The sequence below is a fragment of the Anser anser genome, assembly GCF_964211835.1.
Source record: "Anser anser genome assembly, chromosome: 10".
Taxonomy (NCBI): Eukaryota; Metazoa; Chordata; class Aves; order Anseriformes; family Anatidae; genus Anser; species Anser anser.
In genome coordinates, this window is record NC_139730.1 from 490,308 (window position 1) to 510,559 (window position 20,252).

The 20,252-nt window shown below is 69.2% G+C and overlaps 4 protein-coding genes across 6 annotated transcripts; 3 read left to right on the forward strand and 1 right to left on the reverse strand.

The window, feature by feature from the left end:
• The first annotated feature begins 541 nt into the window (after window positions 1-541).
• On the forward strand, window positions 542-9,810 carry ANPEP (alanyl aminopeptidase, membrane). 2 transcript variants are annotated; one of them, XM_083850341.1, is made up of 21 exons: window positions 542-873; window positions 3,807-4,735; window positions 4,933-5,075; window positions 5,152-5,288; window positions 5,366-5,492; window positions 5,636-5,790; window positions 5,864-5,977; window positions 6,141-6,284; window positions 6,405-6,470; window positions 6,619-6,684; window positions 6,890-7,062; window positions 7,160-7,236; window positions 7,355-7,488; window positions 7,587-7,642; window positions 7,738-7,885; window positions 8,027-8,118; window positions 8,301-8,411; window positions 8,490-8,657; window positions 8,732-8,872; window positions 9,019-9,100; window positions 9,363-9,810. In XM_083850341.1, exons 2-21 carry the CDS (start codon window positions 4,128-4,130, stop codon window positions 9,513-9,515), a joined length of 2,895 nt encoding a protein of 964 aa, XP_083706467.1. In that variant the 5' UTR covers window positions 542-873; window positions 3,807-4,127; the 3' UTR covers window positions 9,516-9,810. The 2 variants fall into 2 exon arrangements, with proteins under 2 accessions (XP_083706467.1, XP_083706466.1); XM_083850340.1 differs by having other exon boundaries at window positions 552-2,075.
• LOC310904950 (uncharacterized protein) lies at window positions 9,459-12,029 on the reverse strand (the record flags this gene model as incomplete). The annotated part of the gene is made up of 2 exons (XM_083850355.1): window positions 9,459-10,606; window positions 10,977-12,029. The coding sequence occupies 2 exons, from the start codon at window positions 12,027-12,029 to the stop codon at window positions 10,505-10,507; spliced, it is 1,155 nt and encodes a 384-aa protein (XP_083706481.1). The 3' UTR covers window positions 9,459-10,504.
• Window positions 12,030-14,860: 2,831 nt separating this feature from the next.
• Window positions 14,861-17,947, forward strand: LOC310904948 (uncharacterized protein). 2 transcript variants are annotated; one of them, XM_083850352.1, is made up of 3 exons: window positions 14,861-15,768; window positions 16,198-17,617; window positions 17,827-17,947. In XM_083850352.1, exons 1-2 carry the CDS (start codon window positions 14,863-14,865, stop codon window positions 16,258-16,260), a joined length of 969 nt encoding a protein of 322 aa, XP_083706478.1. In that variant the 5' UTR covers window positions 14,861-14,862; the 3' UTR covers window positions 16,261-17,617; window positions 17,827-17,947. The 2 variants fall into 2 exon arrangements, with proteins under 2 accessions (XP_083706478.1, XP_083706477.1); XM_083850351.1 differs by having other exon boundaries at window positions 14,861-17,617.
• Window positions 17,584-19,932, forward strand: LOC310904767 (gonadotropin-releasing hormone II receptor-like; the record flags this gene model as incomplete). The annotated part of the gene is made up of 4 exons (XM_083849940.1): window positions 17,584-17,617; window positions 17,911-18,572; window positions 18,863-19,067; window positions 19,237-19,932. The coding sequence occupies 4 exons, from the start codon at window positions 17,584-17,586 to the stop codon at window positions 19,671-19,673; spliced, it is 1,338 nt and encodes a 445-aa protein (XP_083706066.1). The 3' UTR covers window positions 19,674-19,932.
• Between the last annotated feature and the right edge of the window lie 320 nt (window positions 19,933-20,252).

Genomic DNA, 20,252 nt, shown 5'->3' on the forward strand with positions numbered 1-20,252 from the left:
GCAGGTGGGGGTGTGGGATGGCCACGCCGTGGGGCCGGGACAGCGGCGTCCCCTGCTCGGGGCCTTGGGCAGCTGGGCCCCCAGCCCGTGCCCTGCCCGCTGCCCTCCTGCCGGCCTCCCTGCCTTCTGTGCCGCGGAGCATCCCCATCCCCAAACCCCGCAGCTGTGGCTGGGTGCTGGCGAGGAAGGGAAGGTGGCAGCCACATCTCTGCTCGGCGGTACCCCGTGCCCCCGGCTCCCCCCCGGCCCACCAGCCACCAAGATCCGGGCTGGCGCGGGGGCCCCTTCCTGTCCTGTTTCCCTCCTGCCTGCCCTGGGCCAGCTGCGCTCCTGCGGGCTCTGCCTCCACTTCCCCTGGCAGGGAAACGGTGACTCTGCTTGGAAGGAATTTTCCTGCTGTCTCCCCTCTCTGCGACTTAACCCTTCCCCAGCTGGCCAGCGTACGCCCCAGCAGCTCGCGAGGTCACCGAGCTGGGCAGCCGTTTCTTCACTGCTGCCAGCCCTCCTCCTCCTCCTTCTCCTCCCAGCAGCTGCTGCAGCCACGAGCGGTGCGGCGGGACGTGTCAGGGTGGGACGTGTTGCGGGCTGGGACAGGGCAGCGAGGGGCTCAGCGTGGTGCCGCCGTGCTCCAGGCAGCCCGGGTACGGGGGGGAAGGGGGCGACGGGCAGGCAGCCCCGGCTGCACTGGGCCGTGCCCGCGCCCCAGCCCGGTGCTGTGGTGGTCAGCAGCGCGTGCCTGGCCACACGTGACGATGAGACGTTCGGGCACCTCCGGTAACAGCTCCGCCCTCGCCACCCTTTCCTGTGTCCCACCAGAGCATCAGCCCCGTGGGGCTGCACGACGCCGAGGGCCGTGGAGGGTGCTGCGGCTGGGTGAGTCCGGCTGCTCCCTTGTCCCTCCTGCGTGCAGGGCTGGGCAGGGAGAACGGGGTGGGCCAAGCCCCCGGCCCCCTCCCAGGAGGGCTGCAGCCCTGAGCCCAGCAGCGTGGGGACAGCCCCGGCTGGGTTGGGGCAGGGGTGGCCCTGCGAGAGGAGAGACCTCGCTCCCGCTGCCTGGGGCAGGGCTGCTGCACAGTGCGAGGCGAGAGCCGGGGCTGGCCCCCAGCCCCTTGGCCCTGGGAGGCTGCTGGGGGCCGGCCCGTCCCCGGCCAGGCTTTGGCACTGACGAGTTTCTGGGTTCCCCTGAACTCAGCCGGGGCTTGCTGTTGGGAGCACGTCCCCCTGCCCTGGCCTCCCTCCCTGGCAGTGCGATGGGGGGCAGCAGGATGGAGCCTGGCACGTGCCCAGCCCTTCCGCAGGCACCTGCACACCCTCGACAGGAGTGTTTAACCTCTCCCTGCCACGGACAGGGTGAGACTTCTGCCCCCATCCTGCAGGGACGATGTTCCCGGGGTGCCCAGGTGCACTGCGTGCCGAGGGGTGCACAGCCAGGCTGTCGCTGCTGGCAGGTGGTGGCTTGTCCCCTGGTGGCTTGTCCCCTTCCTTGTTACCCCCAGGGACGAGTGTGCTGGCAAAGGCCGGTGTGAGGGAGGGGACACTCGGCAGGGTGCTGGGGGCTCTGGGGGCTGGGCAGACAGGGGCGTTTTGTCCCTGGCAGCGGGGTACTGGGGTGCCCAGGCTGTGCACCGCTGGTGGGCAGCCTCCTCCAAGCAGTGCCTTCCTGATGGGGCAGTGGTGGCCGAGGTGGGGCCTGCAGCTTGGTGGCATCCCCGTCTGCCCTGGGGGGCCTCGGTCTGCCCAGGCCCGGCAGCGCCTTCCCCAGACAGCGGTGCCTCGCCCTGTCCCCGTGCCGGTGCTGTGCCGGACAGCCCTGGCTCCCCGGCTGGGCTCTGTGCCGCAGCCCCCCTGCACCATGCCGTGGCCCCCCAGCCCTCCGGGTAGGGGCGGCCAGCAGCCCAGGGGTTAAGGTGCCGAGGAATGGTTCAGGTTACTTCCCTTGGAGAATGAGGAGGAAACTTTCCTTCCTACTGGCGCCTGAACTAGCGGAGCAGAGAGCCGAGCGCTGGGCGCCTCGATGGCAACGGGGCAGGCGGGAGCCCCGGCGCCTGCTGCACCCCACGGCTGAGCGCAGGAAGGTGGGTGCTGGGCAGACCCCGCAGCCACTGCTCCTGGGGCTGGGGGCCTGCCTGGGGCATCTGTGGGCTGTGCTGGGGAACGAGGGGCTGTGCACACGCAGGGGCAACAGCGGGACCGTGGCGTGTGGGACGGGGTCTGGCGGCGTGCTCGGGGCTGTGGCGCTCATGTGCGTGGGGGCTGCGGAGCACATATGTGATGGAGGGGCTCCGGGGGTGTGAGGGGTTATGGAGTGAGCGTGCGGCTCAGGAGAGCTACGGGGAGCAGGGAGCTGCGTGTGCACCGTGGGGCTGGAGGTGGTGGGCAGGGAGCACCCGACGCCGGTGCCCGCCGGTGGGACTCCGGGCACGGGACGAGGGCGTGCGCTGTCTGCGGGGACCCCTGTGGAGGTGGGGGCTCTGCGGGGAGGCTGGGGGCTGCGAGCCTGTGTGTGCTGGGGTGGGGGAGATGGAGCAGGGGGTGGTGTGGGGCGGTGCAGGCGGCCGTGCCGGGCTGGGAGCGGTGTGTCGGGGGGGCTGCTGTCGGTGGGTGAGAAGTACGTGGGGTTGGGCGCTGGGGTCTGCGTGGGGGAGCCGGCTCTGCAAGGGCACAGAACAGCGGTAGGTGTGCGGGGCCCCCCCCCGGTCTCCAGGGTGCCATCCCAGCCATGGCTTGGGGTATGTTGTCTCCCAAACCCAGTTCCCAAAGCAAGGTCAGGGGCCTGGCTGTGCTACAGGCAGTGGAGGCTGCCCAGACTGCGGGGCCAGTGGGGCTGTGCGGGGCAGGGAATGGCCGGGGACGCTGCAGCCTCCCAGGGCTGCTCTGCCAGCTGCAGCGATGCTGGGTGCATCTGGGTGCTGATGGGGACAGGGCGCAGTTCCCCAAGGACACCTCTCACCCTCTTCCCCAGTCTGCCCCTTGCCCCGTTGTGCCTGCTGCCAGCAGAACCAGCCCAGGTCAACACCGCTGGAGGAGTCAGACCCTGGGAAGTTTCTGTTCCCAGCGTGAGAAGCACAGCGTTTCCTCTCCCCACCCCACCCCACATGGGGACTTTACTCCTTTGCTTTCTGCTGTGCCCACAGAAACCTCTGGCAGAAGGCAGTGGGGTACGGCCTGGGGGCCTGGGGCTGCTCTCCCCTGTGAGGGCAGAGCCTGGGGGACAGTGCACAGGAGAAGTGTGTGCCCCTGCCCCATGCACCAGCACGTCCAGCCCTGGCGCCTTTGCTTGGCTCCCAGCCAGGGCCCCTGCTGGGGAGTGCAGGGGAGGCTGAGCCCCCAGGACCCCCAGCTGTGTGCTGTGTTGGGACCCCCAGCTCACAGAGCACGCAGGATGCTGGGCGCCTTGCAGCCGGCCGCAGTGGGCACGTGCCAACCTCTGCTGGGTTCATGGTGCTGGAGTTTGAACTCCCAGTGCACACCAGTTAATGCAAACCTGGACTTTGAGAGGGCTGTAGGCAGGGCGGGTTCCTCCTGAGCACGGTCCTGGGCTTCCAGTCCCGCACCACTGCGGACCCCCAGTCTGCAGCGCTGCGCCCTCCTGCTTCTCCCTGCCGGTGTGGGGAGCCCCAGCTGGCTGTGCCCGTGCCGGGGGGCCGATGCCGGCTCCCACCCCTCTGTGCTTGCAGACCCTGCCACTTGAGGGTGAACGGTGCGATGCTGAGCAAGGGCCTGGGCTTGGTACTGGGGCTCCCTGCCCTGTGGCAAGGCGGGGACGTGGCCACCGGCTGTGACCCAGCTCTGTCCTCCTTTTGCAGGGCCAGGCCAGTGCCCGGGAGGGACGCCAGGAGTCCTGGCCTGCAGCTGTGCCCCCTCCCGTGCTGCCCATCCCTGCTGATGCAATCCTGAGCTCCCCGTTTCGCCCCAGCTGCAGCAGCACTTGGGATTAGCGCTCCTGCAGGGCTGGGAGGTGGGCGGGCAGAAAGCTCATCCCAGGGGCTTGTCACCACCCCGAGCCTCATGGTTGTTTAATCCTTCACCCATTAACTTGGACTAATAAACCCCGGGGGAGCGAGAGGCTAAAAGCTGTGCCAGCTGGGCAAAGCTTCCTCTGTGAGCACAGCTCCTGCAGCCCCGCCATGGCGGCCGGGTTCTTCATCAGCAAGGCCGTGGGCATCGCGGGCATCGTGCTGGCCCTGGGGGCTGTGGCCACCATCATCGCGCTGTCGGTGGTGTACGCCCAGGAGAAGAACAAGACATCAGGCTCTGGCGGTGACACCACCACCACCACTGCCACCATCACCTCCTTGGCTCCTAACACCACCGCTGCCCCCAACAACCCCTGGAACCGGTGGCGGCTGCCAACAACGCTGAAGCCTGAGCTCTACGAGGTGACCCTGCAGCCATTCCTGAAGCCCGATAACAACAACATGTACATCTTCAAGGGCAACAGCAGCGTGACCTTTCTCTGCGAGGAAGCCACCGACCTCATCATCATCCACAGCAACAAGCTGAACTACACCCTGCAGGGGAATTTCCACACCTCGCTGCAGGCGGTGAACGGCTCTAACGCACCCGCCATCACCCAGACCTGGCTGGAGACCACCACCCAGTACCTGGTGGTGCAGTTGGCCGCCCCACTGCAGAAGGGCCAGAGCTACAGGCTCTTCAGCATCTTCACGGGGGAGCTGGCTGACGACCTGGCGGGCTTCTACCGCAGCGAATACGTGGAAGGAAATGTCACCAAGTAGGTGGGGGGCATGGCAGGGGGGTGGCTGTGGGTGCTGGGGAGCCCATGCCTGCATGCACCATGGGCGCAGGGTGCTTCTGCACGCCACCCTGAGCGGGCAGGGTGTGGGGTGAGCGGAGGGACCCCATCTCCCTGCAGGGTGCAGAGGGGCCAGAGACCCCAGGCGCTGCGGTGCTGACAGGATTTTCTCGCAGGGTTGTGGCCACCACACAGATGCAGGCACCCGATGCGCGGAAAGCCTTCCCCTGCTTTGATGAGCCGGCCATGAAAGCCAACTTCACAGTCACGCTGATCCACCCCTCCGACCACAAGGCGATTTCCAACATGCCCACCGAGAGTGAGTGGGGCAGGGGGAGCCTGGTGCCGGGGCGGGCAGGCGGGTGGGCTGACACGCGTCCCTCTGCTCCTCGCAGGCACCCAGCAGGTGCAGATAGAAGGCGAGAGCTGGAACGTCACTAAATTCTTGACCACTCCTAAAATGTCCACCTACCTGCTGGCCTTCATCGTCAGCCAGTTTGACTATGTGTACAACGACTCGGGGAAAGTGCTGGTAAGCTGGGCACGGACACCCTGCACCCAGGGCAGAGCCCGGGCAGCGCCTGAGCCCGGCACCGTCTCTCCTCTCAGATCCGCATCTGGGGCCGCCCCGAAGCCATTAAGGAGAACCAGGGTGCCTACGCGCTCCAGGTGACTGGGCCTATCCTCAGCTTCTTCGAGCAGCACTACAACACGCCGTACCCGCTGCCCAAGTCCGGTGGGTGCTGGGGCAGCCGGGGCATTGGGACCAGGCTGGCGGGGCTGCAGCAGTGTGCGGGCGGCCGGGTCCTGCTGCTGGCTGCGGGGCAGGTGGCCGGTGCTGCTGGAGCAGCGCGCTGACAGCACCTCTCCATCCCCCAGACCAGGTCGGCCTCCCCGACTTCAACGCGGGCGCAATGGAGAACTGGGGGCTGGTGACCTACCGGGAGAACTCGCTGCTCTTTGACGACGCCTACTCCTCCATTAGCAACAAGGAGCGGGTGGTGACCGTCATCGCCCATGAACTGGCTCACCAGGTACCCGCCGGTCCCCCTGTCCGCCCCCACTGCCGGCGGTGCCCGGCCAACACAGTGCTCTGCTCCCCGGCAGTGGTTTGGGAACCTGGTGACGCTGCGGTGGTGGAACGACCTGTGGCTGAACGAGGGCTTTGCCTCCTACGTGGAATACCTGGGTGCCGACTCAGCAGAGCCCACCTGGAACATTGTGAGTGCTGGGGCCAGCGGGCACGGGCGTGGGACACGGATATGGGGCGTGGGGCTCAGGCACGGGCACCTCTTGCTGCCCAGCGCCCCAGGGACTGCCCTGCTGCAAGAGGGCTGCTGGGGCTGAGCAGGGCTGATGTGGGCGCTGGCGCTGACCCCTGCAGAAAGACCTGATGGTGCTGAACGAAGTCTACACGGTGATGGCGACCGACGCCCTGACCACATCCCACCCGCTCTCCTTCCGCGAGGATGAGATCAACACCCCGGCCCAGATCAGCGAGGTCTTCGACACCATCGCCTACAGCAAGGTGGGTGCTCAGCACACGCGCGAGCCCTGGGTGCAGGGGGCTGGGAGCGGGGGGGCTCGGGGCAGTGGCTGCGAGGAGGCACAGGGCTGCGCGCCCGGCTCTCACGCACCGTGTCTGCAGGGAGCGTCGGTGCTGCGGATGCTCTCCGACTTCCTCACCGAGGACGTGTTCAAGGAGGGGCTGCAGGTGAGGATCTGCCGGTGCCGGCTGGACACCGGGCCCCTGTGCGGGGTGGGCGGCTTGGCAGGCAGCCTCATGGAAGCTGGTGCCTCCCTGGGCGCCTCCACCCGGCATCTGCCCCTGCCCACAAGTCTCTCCTGGTGCTCTCCCGCAGTCCTACCTCCACACCTACTCCTATGGAAACACCGTCTACACAGACCTGTGGGAGCACTTGCAACAGGTATGAGGGAGGTGGGCTGCTCTCAGCTGCCGCCTCAAACTCCCCCAGCCCCTTCCCTGCCGGGGCTGGGCAGGATGGGGTGCTGGGCACGCAGCTGCTGTGCCCTCGGCAAGGGAAGCAGCACCTGCTGAGCCCCATGCCACCAGCCCCTGTGTGGGGCCAGACCCCGTGGCAGCAGGGACCCACCGCCAACTTTTCCCCGCAGGCTGTCGATAAGAACAACGTCTTGTTGCCCGGCAATATCAGCACCATCATGGACCGCTGGACTCTGCAGATGGGCTTCCCTGTGGTGACTGTCAACACGCTCAGTGGCAGCATCCAGCAGAGCCACTTCCTTCTGGACCCCACCTCCAAGGTGGAGAGACCCTCCGAGTTCAAGTGAGTGGGGCTGCGGCAATAGTGCTGGGGGGCACAGAGGGACCGGGGGGTGCAGAGGGTGAGAAATTTCCCGCTGTCTTCCTGCTCCCTGGCACAGCTACACCTGGATTGTCCCCATCACCTGGATGACATCCACAACGAGCGGCAGCAGGTACTGGCTGGTGGACGTCTCAGGTACGGTGCTGGTGGGGTCTGGCTGTGGGGATCTTGCTGCCACCTCCCCTGCCCTGGTGGGTTTCGGGGCCTCCCCAGGTCACAGGGGAGAGCTGACCTCCCTCCTCTCCCCCTCCAGACACCAACTCCAGCTTCAAGGTGGACGGCTCCAACTGGCTCCTGCTGAACCTCAACGTCAGCGGCTATTTCCGCGTCAACTACAACCAGGAGAACTGGGACCAGCTCCTCCTGCAGCTCTCCAGTGACCACCTGGTACACGGCACTGTCTGGGCCATGGGCCGGGGGTGGGCGCCCACTCCACGCACCCCGTTCCAGGGCTACCCGGCAACACCGGCTCTGTTCTCCCCTAGGTCATCCCTGTGATCAACCGGGCGCAGATCATCGACGATGCTTTTAACCTGGCCAGGTGAGCGGCACGGCAGGGCAGGGATGAGAGGCACGGGCAGCGGGGCCGCGTGGCGCAGGGCTGGGGATCTTCACGCTGCCCTGTCCCTGCTGCAGGGCCAAGTACATCGACGTGACGCTGGCCTTGAACACCACGCAGTTCCTGGGGCAGGAGACGGCGTACATGCCCTGGCAGGCGGCGCTCAACAACCTGCAGTACTTCCAGCTGATGTTCGACCGCAGCGAGGTGTTCGGGGTGATGAAGGTGAGCTGTGCCGCCTGCCAGGGGGGGCGCAGGGCAGACCCCGCGCTGCGGGACGGGGACTGAGGGCTGGGTCTGCACCCGGGGCTGGGGTGCGGGATGCTGCTGGTGCTGCCCCGCACTGACCTCCCGCCTGCCCTGCAGAAATACATCCAGAAGCAGGTGAAGCCCCTCTTCGAATACTACAAGAACGTCACCGGCAACTGGACCAAGATCCCCGATGGCCTGATGGACCAGTGAGTGTCACACGGCTCCGCTGCCTGGCCAGGCCCCTGGGATCTCCCCAGGCGCACCAGGGTGCTCACCCCCAGCGTGTGCAGGGAGGAGGCGCAGGGTCCTGCCCGTGGCCTGGCACTGGCTGGTTGGTGTCTGGCTTCCACGTGCCCGTCCCCAGCCCCATGGGCTCCTCTCCTTCCAGGTACAATGAGATCATTGCCATCAGCACAGCCTGCTCCTACGGCGTCCCTGAGTGCCAGGAGCTGGCCACCAGTCTCTTCAAGGAGTGGCAGAATAACTCCACCAACAACCCGTGAGTCCCTGGGGTGCCCCCACGGCTGGGCTGGGCATGGCGAGGGCTCCCCGTCTGAGACGGCTCTTTCCCCTGCAGCATCACCCCGAACCTGCGCTCCGCCATCTACTGCAGCGCGGTGGCCACGGGCGGTCAGGAGGCCTGGGACTTCATGTGGGACAGGTTCCGCGAGGCCACCATCGTGTCCGAGGCCGACAAGATCCGCACGGCTCTCGCCTGCAGCACTGAGACCTGGATCCTCCAGCGGTGGGTGCAGAGGCCAGGGCGAGGGCCAGGGCCCTGCTTGCACAGCCCCTCACCCGGCGGCTCCCCCCCCCCAGGTACCTGCAGTACACCATCGACCCCACCAAGATCCGCAAGCAGGATGCCACCTCCACCATCAACAGCATCGCCAGCAACGTGGTGGGGCAGCCCCTGGCCTGGGACTTCATCCGCAGCAACTGGAAGCTTCTTTTTGGCCAGTGAGCACCACATGGGGGCCGGGGGGGGCAGAGGAGCTGGGAGCATCGGTGGGCTGCCTGTGCCCCCGGGGGTGGGGGCTCCGTCCCTTCCCCCTGCTTGTGCAGCCGGCAGCCCCCGGCTGAGCCGTCCCTCTCTGCTCTCCCAGGTACGGGGGCGGCTCCTTCTCCTTCTCCCGTCTGATCCTATCCGTGACCCAGCGGTTCTCCACGGAGTTTGAGCTGCAGCAGGTGAGGCTGGGCCCTGGCAGGGTCTGTGGGCGTGGGCGGCTGGCACCCAGGCTCCCCACGGCTGGGTCCCTCTCCATCCTGCCGCACCTTGCAGCCCGCCCGTTGCCGGCAGCCCCAGGGAGGGGACGGCTGCCCCTGCCCCTCGTGTGGCTGGGGGTCCGGGCAGCTGCTGCCCTGCCCTGAGCTGCCTGGCCCCATCGGGGGGGGGAGCACTCGCTGCGGGGGTCCCTGCACCAGTTCCAGCCCCTCTGTCCCCCTGCAGCTGGAGCAGTTCAAGGCAGACAACCAGGACGTCGGCTTCGGGTCGGGTACTCGCGCCCTGGAGCAGGCGCTGGAGAGGACAAGGACCAACATCAACTGGGTGAATGAGAACAAAGAGTCTGTGCTGGCCTGGTTCACGGAAAACTCCAGATAGCCACACCTGGCCCCGCACACCTTCCTGCCATGGGACAGGCGTGGGGGCTCGGCACGGCGCTCCTGCACCCGCTGCTCTCGGCAGCCACACTGGACACTCGCCCACTCCGGCCCCCTCCTGCGGCCACCCCAAAGCGCTTCTGCCCACGCCCCCGGGGCCAGCCCGTCCGCGTCCTCTGCTGCTCATGATGGGAATGGGCCCCAGCAGCGCCCAGCACCTGAATGATGGGCAGGGACGGGTGAGGGCGGGCGCTTGTGCCAAGCCTTAGCTCTTGTAAATAAAGGGATGCACGGGAGCTTTGGCAGAGGCTGTGGCAGCGGGGCGTGGGGGGCACGGGCTGGCCCGGGGGGCTGAGGGGGGGTGAGGCAGGAAACGTCCGGGACCCTGCAGAGCGTGAGGGAGTGGGGGGGCAGAGCCCCTGGGCATTAGGAGCCCGGTGCTAAGTGGCTCTGGGGGCTTTGCGACGCCAGCGCCCGGCCCCTCCGTCTGACGGCTGTGTGTGAGCTCTCCTGCTGCGCTCCCGGGGGGAGCAGCACAGACACAGCAGCCTGCGAGCCTCAGCCCCAAACCCTCCCTTGGGTCTTAGGCACAGAGAAGAGGTGGGAAGTGGTGGGCAGGGGGGCACTGCCCTCACAGGGGGCAGCGGGGCTGGGGGAGACGGTGGGCTGGGGAAGCCCGGGGTGGGGGGCCCCTCCGTCACCCCAGGGCATCTCTGGGGAGGGCTGGGACTGGGCATGAGTGTGTGTGGGGAGGGCGATGGCTGAGCTTTGCCCCTCCACAGCCCACCCTGGGGTGCCCCAAGCTCCTTCCCATGCTGGGGCACAGCACGTGGGATCCCCACAGTAACGAGGCAAGGCACCGTGGTGCAGAGCAGCTTTAATGAGAAACAGCAGCTTTAATGAGGAGCCCTTCCCAAGCACCCCACGGCGCTCTGTGGCACCGCTGCGCCATGTCCCCCCCGCGCTTCCTCGCCAGCCGTGGGCACCGGATCAGCTCCACCACCCCCAGCACCGTGCTGGGGCGCAGCCAGTCAGGATGGGGGCTCCAGGAGTGTCGGAGGAGAGGAGCAAGTCTGGGGCTGGGCTGCCGAGCTGTGCAGAAAGAGCTGTCAGGGGAGCTGCGTGCGACACCACTGTGCCCCATGCCCATGCCCTGTGCCATGCGTCCCGGACTGCCTCTCCAGTGGGCTCTACTTCTTTCTGCCCCCCACCCCCTAAATCAGTCACCCCATGCAGTCTACCCAGTCATGGCACACGTACCATTGCTGGTGCACCTCTGCCTGCACTCTGCAGGAGCCTCATCCCATCCCGTCCCGTCCTGTCCCATCCCAACCCATCCCATCCCCACCCCACCCCACCCCATCCTGGGCTCTGCTGCCAGCCTGCTGGCCCCGTGTGGCGTGGTGCGGGAGCAGGGCTGTGCTGGTGCTCAGCCTGCGGGTGGGGAGGGAGTCATACGTACCTGGGAGCCAAGTGGGGGGGGGGCAGGGACCTCTGTGGCCGTCGATTCTGCCCTGGGAGGCTGGGCAGGGGCTGAGGGTTCCAAGCAGCAGGAGGGGACTGTCCCGGTGCCTGTGGCTGCTGCACAGCTCCAGGGTGGCTCCAGCGGGGTCACTGCTCCGAGGCTGCACAGCGGTGATGACCAGGACCCTGAGACTGAGCCAGGGGTCCCGTGCAGCTGAAGGGGGGTCTCCAACACCGGGCCATAGGAGGGTGACCCCCAGGCCCCCGTCCCCATGTCGGGAGCCTCCTGCAGCGCCAGGGGGGTCTCCATCACGGGGGGTGACCCCCAGACCCCCGTGCCGGGGGGCGAAGCGTCCTGCGGGGCCGGTGCCGGGGGGGGCGGCCGAGGGCGCGGGGGCTGGCAGCAGCCCAGGCCCTGGGGGCAGAGGGGGCAGTGCCGGGGGGCCGCCCCCCGCCGCCGGGCCAGCGCCTCCTCGCTGAGCCCCAGCAGGGCCGAGAGGTGGGCGATGTAGCGGATGGCGAGGCGCAGGGTCTCGATCTTGGTGAGGCTCTGCCCGGCGGGCGCCAGCGCGGGCGGCAGGTAGTGCCGCAGCCGGTGCAGCGCCTGCGCCAGCCGCCTCATCCGCAGCTTCTCCCGCTCGCTGGCGCTCTGCCGTGGGCCCCCGGGACCCCCGGCACCCTTCCTGCCCACACGGCCCCCCCACCGCCCCAGCTCGGCCCCGCTGCACGGTCTCTGGCCCCGCAGGGGGCACGGGGACGCGCTGGGGGGCTCCGCAGACAGGGCTGGGGAGGCGGCGGTGGCGAGGCCGCCGAGGCGGTGCCGGAGCAGGGCACGTCCCGCCGGGGGCTGCAGGCCCTGGGGCAGGAGTGGGGCCGGGGACCCGGCCATGGCTGGGGTCCTCTCTGTCGCCCGTGTCTGGGGGCACCCCGGCAGCCCCGGCTTTATGTGGGTCCGGGGTGCGAAGTGACACCTTTGTGGCCACCCGGAGGTGTCAAAACCTACAGAGTGCAGGCTGGGGCCGGACCAGGAGCCTGGGAAAGCCAGACCCATTTGTGGAGGTGTCAGTTCTGACTCCTCTGGCCCTTAATTGGCACTGCCCGGTGCTGGGAAGTGTGCAGGGACCAATTCACACGGTCGTGAGAGATGCTAACGTGCCGACCAGCCCTGCCAGCGCCCGCACCGCCCCGTGTGTCAGCTCTGCCTGGCCAGCTGTGCTGCAAGGGGCAGCAGGGACTTGAACTTCTACCGCAGGACAACCCCGGTGCTGCCCCTGCCCCTCTGCACAGCTCCCAGCTCTGAGGTCTGCGTGTCCTGGGTGCGCTTCCACCCCCGAATGACTGCCGTGAGGGGCAGGAGGACGCAGGGGTGCTCAGCTAGGCGGGTGCCCAGCCAGGCTGGTGTGTCTGGCAGTCCCCTGTGCCCCCTTCCTGGTGGAGGCTCCTGGCCCCCAGCCCTGGCCGAGCTCCATCCCTGTGCCCTCACCACGGCTGCCCCGCTGCGCTCCATCAGCACGGGCTGGGGGGGTGACCCCAGCTCCCCCAGGGAGGGGTCGTGGGCGCTGCCCCATGGGGGGGCTCTGACCCCACGCCCAGCGCTGCCGTGGCACAGCCGCGCTTCAGCACTTGTCTAAACACGGAGGGAAGTGGGAAGTGACTGCCCAGCGGGGCCGCAGAACTCATTACCCAGGAGCTCATCAGCTAATGAGAAACAGGAGGGGGTCTGGGAATGGGAGGGGAGCAGGGAGCGGGGCGAGAGGTGCGCAGAGGGACATGCAGGGAAGGGGCCGTGCCCCAGGCTGTGCCCATGGGTGCAGAGCCCTCCACTGAGCACCTCTGCGCTCCTTGGGCTGGATCCCCTGGCTCCCCCAAATGCCGCAGACCCCACCGCAGCCCCAGCCCTGCGGACAGGCTCTTCGCGGTGCTGGGTGGCTGAGCATGGAGAGGTGCCGTGCGTCCGGGTCGGCTGTGCCCCGGCACGCTTGGACCTTGGACGGGGCAGCAAAAGGGCGTTTCCTTCAGCGAGGGCAGAGGGGTTAATGACAATTAACTCCTCCGCAATTATCTTCTATCCTTGCGGTGTCTGCAGGGAGATAACTGCGCTTTTAATGCCGGCGCTGCCAAGCTGGGGTGGTGCAGGCGATGGGAGGTGATCACCTGGAGGGGGCTCGGGGTGCAGCAGGTGCCGGGGTGCCCTGCAGCGAGGTGCCCCTGCGGTGCTGGGCTGCCGGGGGTGCCCCGGGGTGCACGTGGCTCCGAGCGGCACCGGGGCTGGGCACGAGGCGAGCTTGGTGCAGCGGGGCTGGAGGCGGGGGAGCGCCTGTCCTGGCACTGCTGGCACCGCCGAGCGCCTGGGCATGGTGGGACCCGCACGGCGTGGCTGGTGTAGGATGGAGATGCCCCTGCCCAGGCCCTGCAGCTGCCGTGGGGCTGAGCCACGGGCCTGGCCCTGGCCATCGTGGTGAGGAGTGAGGAAATGCAGGGGCCAGCGGTGACCATTAAGCAGGACTTCTGTCATTGCCTCCATGCCGCTGCTTTTCCAAGGAAAATTTCATGACTTTCATGTGACCGTTGGGAACCAGAAGCCTGTTGGTGACAGAGCGCTGCCTCACCCGGCCCCATCGCCAGCACTGCCCTGGGGAGGGGTCGGCCCCTTGCTCTGCCGCTGGCTCCATGCCCTGTGCCCAGCACTGTGCCCCCTGCCTGGAGTTGCAGAGGGGCCTTGCACCCCCGGTGTCTGGGGGCTGTGCACACAGCTGTACCCCGTGCTGTGCATCCCAGTGCACGGCCAGGCTGTGCAGCCTGTGCTTCGGGGGCAGTGTGGCGGGGGCCTTGCAGCCCACGTCGGGATGCAGCTCTCCCCCCTGTCTTCCCCGGGCTCTCTCCCTGATCTGTTTTCCTTCCCGCGGCAGTGCCGGGTTTCCCTGGAAACCTTTACACCCGCAGGGAGCGACCCCTGCACAGGGCCTGGGAACGCGGCGGGGGGCCCCCTCCCAGCCCCCGGAGCCCCCGCCAGTGGCCCGGATGGGGCTGCATGTGCCGGGAAGGGCCAGGGACCCGTGGGGCTGCGCTCACTGCTGCTACCCCTGGGTGCTGCTCCCGGCAGGTGGGGAGCAGCACCTGGAGATTGCGGTCTGAGACTGGGCTCAGAGCTGCTGCAGAGTCTGGGGGAGCAGGGAGGGGTGCGGGGGGCAGCACAGGGGCCCCACGCTGTCAGTCACAGCACCTGGGACTGCCGGGCACCAGGCCCTGGCAGGAGCTGGGCGGCTCTGTAGGCGTCAGGGCTCATTAGTGTGAGCATGTGAAATGCCATTAGCCAGGGCTGCGGGGGACCTGGCCAAAGCCCACTGCCGTGGCTGGCCATGGGGGGGGAGCAGGGCCCTGGCCCCCAGCCTGGCCGGTCACAGGGGAGCAGGGTGCGGGTGGGACGGCGCCTGGGGGTGCTGTGCTGCGCACCATGCTGCCCACCCAGGGACGTGCTGGGGACATGGGTATGGGCTGGCCCTGGTGCGACTGCAGCCTGCACCCCTCTGCAGACCCCCCCCTGCAGACCCCCCTGCACACATTCTGCTGCTGCCAGCACCGCTGCTGACCCTGCTGCCGGGCCCGTGCGGGTCCCAAGCTCACAAGGACTCCTCCAGCCGGTGCCGGTGCTGGTGCCGGTGCTGGGGTGAGGGATGTCAGGGGGGTGGGCGGCACAGAGCAGCCTCACACCGCTGGGGTAAAATTCGTCACCCCTGTGTTCAAAGGCTGGCTACGCTTGCCCCCCCCCCCCCCCCCCCGGCCTTTGAAGTGCTGCCGACGCCGGCCATGGAGGTGCCACTTCACACCTCCGGCTCGGCATAAAGCCGAGGCACCGGGGGCTGCCGGCACACGGCCCCGCAGCCATGGCCCGCCCGGCAGCCCCTGGCCTCCTGGTGCCCACCGCGGCCTCTCTGCAGCACTGGGGCCGCTCGGCAGCCCCGGAGCCCGAGGGCTACAGCAGCAGCTCGCCCGCGCCCTCGCCCGACTCCTGCGGCCTCTCGCCTCCTGCCGCCGCCCGGGGACTTCGCCGCGGCCCCGCTGCCACCCGCCCGCGGGGCGGCCCCGTGGGCAGGAAGGGTGCCGGGGGTCCCGGGGGCCCACGGCAGAGCGCCAGCGAGCGGGAGAAGCTGCGGATGAGGCGGCTGGCGCAGGCGCTGCACCGGCTGCGGCACTACCTGCCGCCCGCGCTGGCGCCCGCCGGGCAGAGCCTCACCAAGATCGAGACCCTGCGCCTCGCCATCCGCTACATCGCCCACCTCTCGGCCCTGCTGGGGCTCAGCGAGGAGGCGCTGGCCCGGCGGCGGGGGGCGGCCCCCCGGCACTGCCCCCTCTGCCCCCAGGGCCTGGGCTGCTGCCAGCCCCCGCGCCCTCGGCCACCCCCCCCGGCACCGGCCCCGCAGGACGCTTCGCCCCCCGGCACGGGGGTCTGGGGGTCACCCCCCGTGATGGAGACCCCCCTGGCGCTGCAGGAGGCTCCCGACATGGGGACGGGGGCCTGGGGGCCACCCTCCTATGGCCCGGCATTGGAGACCCCCCCGGCGCTGCACGGAGTTCCTGACATGGGGATGGGGGCCTGGCCGTCACCCCCCTACAGCCCCCCTGTGTGGACCCCACCAGAGCTGCACGGGGCTCTCGTCTCCGGCGTGTCCTCCTGGCTGTCCCTTCCTCACTGCGCAGGGGCAGGGACCCCGCCGGACCCCCCCAGCGACCCCATCCTGGACGCAGGGCTGATGCTGCCGGAGGTCGCGGATGCAGGGACAGTCACCCAGGTACGTGCCCGGTCGCGGGGCTGGGGTAAGCCCGGATGGCCCCTGGCAGGGGGCTGGCACGGGACAGGGCACAGCCTCTCTGGTGGGCTTGGAGCACCCCTGAGGCAGTGTGGGACTGGTGTTGGGGTCACAGCAGCATGGTCTGGGATTGGGAACGGAGACCTCATCCCCTTTCCCTTGCAGCGGGTGCATGTGGGGTGCTCGGTGCCTTCCCCTGTTCCTGTCCTCCCCAGTGCCACCCTCCTTGTGTCTGTCGGACTCCCACCAGCTGCCAGAGACCTGAGGCCAGGCTCCTGCAGGTCCCCGAGCGGGTGCCCTCCTGGCGGGAGGGCTCTGCCAGCCCCTATCCCTGCTGCCCTGACATCCCAGCCCTGCCCTGCAGCCCTGCCCTGGCTGGTCACCAACTCACCCACACTCTCTCCCCCGCAGGACCTCTCCGCAGATCTCGTCTCTCTCCTGGAGGCTCTGCTGCCGCCGCAGCCCCAGGACTGACCGGGGCAAACCCCAGCTCCTCGGAGCCGGAGCCACGCAGCGCCCGGACGCCTGTGACTTGGAGGGCTCAGGGGACGCGTGCCCCCCCTCGGACAGCTGGGAGGTGGGGAGGACGAGGTGCCTCATGAGCCTGGATCCATGCTGGCTGTGCCAGGCTGGCTGTGACTGTACATAAATAAACCCTTTTGCCCACCCTGTGTGTCGCCATGAGGCCATTCCTGCAGCAGCTGCTGGGCAAGGGATGGGGTGCGATGTGCCTGGGCCACTGTGCTGAGTTTGGGGCCAGGAGAGAAGGGCTGAGGTGGTGAAACTGCTGCTCCGCGCTGGGGCAAGCCTCGGGGCATGGGCAGGACCTCTGAGCACCGCCATGGGGCCGGGGAACCACGACACGCAGCTGCGGGCAGCATCTGGGAAAGCAATTGCTGGGATGCATCAGGAGAGACACCTCCTGCTGCACGCGTGGTGGCACCAGCACCCCCGGATCCGGCCCCGGCGCTCAGCGAGGGCTGAGCATCGCTCACCCCCCGCGCCTGGAGCTTGTGGGGCCCCCACACCGCAGGGTTACATGTGGGTGCCTGGGGGCAGGAGCAAGGAAAGGGCTGGGGTGCTGCGGGGGGGGGGGGGCTGCACGCCATCGGGCAGGAGACCCCATGGGTGGGGGGCCCCCACGGCCATGGGTGGGTGCAGGGGGCTCGGCCCCCTCCTAGCCCTGGCGGGACGCGGGCTCAGGGGTGTCTGGAGCAGGCGTTGGGGCCCTGCCCGGGACTGGCAGGCAGATGCTAACGGGCTCCGGGGTCTGTGGGGCAGGGGGTCTGCAGGGATAATGAGCCCCACTTATCTGTGAAATGACTTGCTAATAACCCTAATTCCCTCTGCCGGGGGCACAAAGCCTTTGAGATGCAAAATGGCCACGTTCCCCTCCCCCAGGCTGCAGCCCCCGGGGGGGCTTTGTGGCCACAGGGACACGCTCTGGCCGTGGGGACAGACAGCCACGTCTGTGCACGTGCATCTCCGTGAGTGTGCGCTTGAGCCCCTGTGTGTGTGTGTGTGTGCATGAAGGCTGCGCACGCCCGTGCCTGTGTGGGTGGCTCAGGGTGAAGGACCGAGACGTCCCACCTGGGCTGGCTACGTCAAGGAGCAACCCGAGCTGCCAAGGGCGTCCCGCCGACCGGCTGCGTGGGGCAGGAGCGGAGGTGGCTGTGGGTGCTGGAGCGCCGCGGTGCCTGCCCTGCGCCCTTCTCCCCGCCGGCTGCGGCTGAGCCGAGCGCCCATGCGGGAGCCCGTGGAGCAGGGAGCCGGCGGCGTGTGAGCAGCAGCCCCGACATGGCCGGGCAGGGGCCGGACGCTGCGGCTGCAGGTGAGGGGCGTGGGGAGCGGGGTGCTGCACCCGGGGGGTCCTGCGCTGGGCTGCCTGCGCCGGGAGGTCTCCGTCTGCGGGCAGGACCGCGAGGGATGCTGCGGGGTGGGGAGGCATGGGGTGGCAGGAGTGCCTTGGGGTGGGCGGGGGGCTGGGGCCAGCTGAGAGTTGCCTCCTCCTGCCCTGCCTGCTGATGCCGGGGGTCCCAGATGTCTACAGGGTGCGGGGGGGTCTCTGGAGGCTTCCCAGAGCCCCCAGCCGCAGGGAGCAGCTGAAGACAGGAGTGCCCTGAGCTGGGCTGGGGGTCCTGGAGGGGACGGGGCCCTCCTGCGCTGAGAGCAACCTGCCTCCTCCGGGAGCCCCCACCCCAGGCCCCGCCGCCTGTCCGCCTGTCGTGGCAGGAGGGGACCGGCCAGACGCAGGCCCCGCGGTGGGGAACGGCAGCGCGGAGCCCCCCGGCAGCCCGACCCTCCCGGAGCAGGGCTGCGCCTGGAGCCCCCGCCCCGAGGGCGGCGAGGAGCCCCTGCGGCTGCCCACCTTCTCCCCGGCTGCCCAGGCCCGCGTGGCCGTCACCTTCGCCCTCTTCGCCCTCTCCGCTGGCTGCAACCTGGCGGTGCTGCGGGCGGCGGGGGGCCGGCGGGGCGCGCGGCGCTCCCACATCCGCCTGCTGCTGCGGCACCTGGCCGCGGCCGACCTGCTGGTGACGGTGGCGGTGATGCCGCTGGACGCCGTCTGGAACATCACGCTGCAGTGGCGGGCGGGCGACCTGGCCTGCCGCCTCCTCATGTACCTCCGGCTGCTGGCCATGTACGCCTCCGCCTTCGTCACCGTCGTCATCAGCCTGGACCGGCAGGCGGCCATCCTGCACCCGCTGGCCATCGCCCGCGCGCGCAGGAGGAACCGCGCCATGCTCCGCGCCGCCTGGCTGCTCAGCGCCGCGCTCTCCCTGCCACAGGTGCCCGCCACGGAGCTCTGCTCCGGCCCCATGCACCCCGCGCTCCTGGGGCTCCCGGGGGGGTTCCAGGGGCCGCGCCAGGGTGGCGATGCCGTGAGCCCCTGGCACGGCAGATGGGAAGGGCCAGAGGGGTGCGGGCACAGCTCCCACTCGCATGGGCAGGATCTGACCCTGCCGCTCTGGTGCTCTGCAGCCTGAATCGCCGCGCGCTGCCTCGGGGAGGTGCAGGGTCTCTGTGCCCTCTGCAGCCCCCGGGGGCTGGCACCATCCCGCCTCTGCTCTGCCTCCAGCTCTTCCTCTTCCACACCGTCACCCTCCAGCCCCCGCACAACTTCACCCAGTGCACCACGCGGGGCAGCTTCCCCCAGCGCTGGCACGAGACCCTCTACAACATGCTCAGCTTCACCTGCCTCTTCCTGCTGCCGCTGCTCATCATGGTCTGCTGCTACGCTCGCATCCTCCTGGAGATCTCCCGGCGCATGGGCTCTGGCCTCTGTGAGTGGGGGCTGGCAGGGCCCTGCCTGGGGGAGCAGCGAGCAGCATCCCGGGGGTGAAGCCCAGGCCAGGGCTGTGTGGGGCCCTCCACGCCCCGCTCAGTGTGCAGGTCCCTGGCCCTGGCCAGGAGGCTGAGCCCCCCGCTCAGGGGTCCCCTGCTGCGTTTCAGTCTCCTCCAGGGACGTGCCGTTGCGGTGCTCCGGGAACAACATCCCACGGGCACGGCTGCGCATGCTGAAGATGAGCCTGGTCATCGTCTCTTCCTTCATCCTCTGCTGGACCCCCTACTACCTGCTGGGGCTGTGGTACTGGTTCTGCCCGCGGGCCATGCAGAAGAGGGTCTCGCCGTCCCTTACCCACATCCTCTTCATCTTCGGCCTCTTCAACGCCTGCCTGGACCCCATCACCTACGGGCTCTTCACCATCCCCTTCCGGAGGGGCTGCGGCTGCCCCTGTGGGCACAGCCCTGAGCCCGAGCCGCCCTCCCCGGCCACGGGCTCCTTCCACTGCTCGGCCTTGTCCCTGCGGGCCAGGCGGGGTGCTGGGGGTGCGGGGGGGCCGGGGCTGCCCGCTGGGGCTGGCTCCTGCCAAAGCAGCACCCTGTGAGCCGGGACTGGCCCGACGTGGCACAGATCCCCAGGGGGCTCTGGACAGGGGACCCGTGATGGCACAACAGCGAGCACAAGTGATGGGGGCTCTGCGGCGCTGCTCCCGTGCCACAAAGCACCTCTGCAAGCAGTGGGGCAGAGCTGGTCCTGTGGTCGGGTGGGCACGAGTGCCCCCGGGTCTCCTCTTCCCTCTCTGTGCCCGTTAAGCCTTGTGCTGGGGCAGGACGCAGCAATAAAGCACCCCGTGGCCAACTCCTGCGCTGCCTGCATCCATCCCCAGCTTGGGCTGTGCTGGGGCTGCCGGCTCACGGGGCTGGGGCTGGGCTGTGCAGGGACCCCCGCTGCTGTCCCCGAGGGCACCCGGCCTGGAGCTGCTCCTGTCCCCACAGCGGGGACTCCCTGGGGACACCCCTGCTGCAGGGGGGCAGCTTCAGGGATGTCTGCGGGTGGGATGGGGCTGGTGCTGCTCCCCCTGCAGCAGCTGCTGGGGGCTGCTCGCCCCAGGCACAGCCCCAGCCTTGTGCCCGCTGCTGGGAACGGGAGCTGGGCTCCTGCCCAAGGTCGTTGCGAGGCACGG

Excerpts from the sequence above, each read along its gene's own strand:
- ANPEP (XM_083850341.1), top strand. The coding sequence starts at position 4,128 with ATGGCGGCCGGGTTCTTCATCAGCAAGGCCGTGGGCATCGCGGGCATC. Across the intron at positions 8,119-8,300 it reads CCCGATGGCCTGATGGACCA|GTACAATGAGATCATTGCCA; the intron begins GTGAGTGTCACA and ends CTCTCCTTCCAG. Across the intron at positions 8,658-8,731 it reads GAGACCTGGATCCTCCAGCG|GTACCTGCAGTACACCATCG; the intron begins GTGGGTGCAGAG and ends CCCCCCCCCCAG.
- LOC310904948 (XM_083850351.1), top strand. The coding sequence starts at position 14,863 with ATGGCCCGCCCGGCAGCCCCTGGCCTCCTGGTGCCCACCGCGGCCTCT.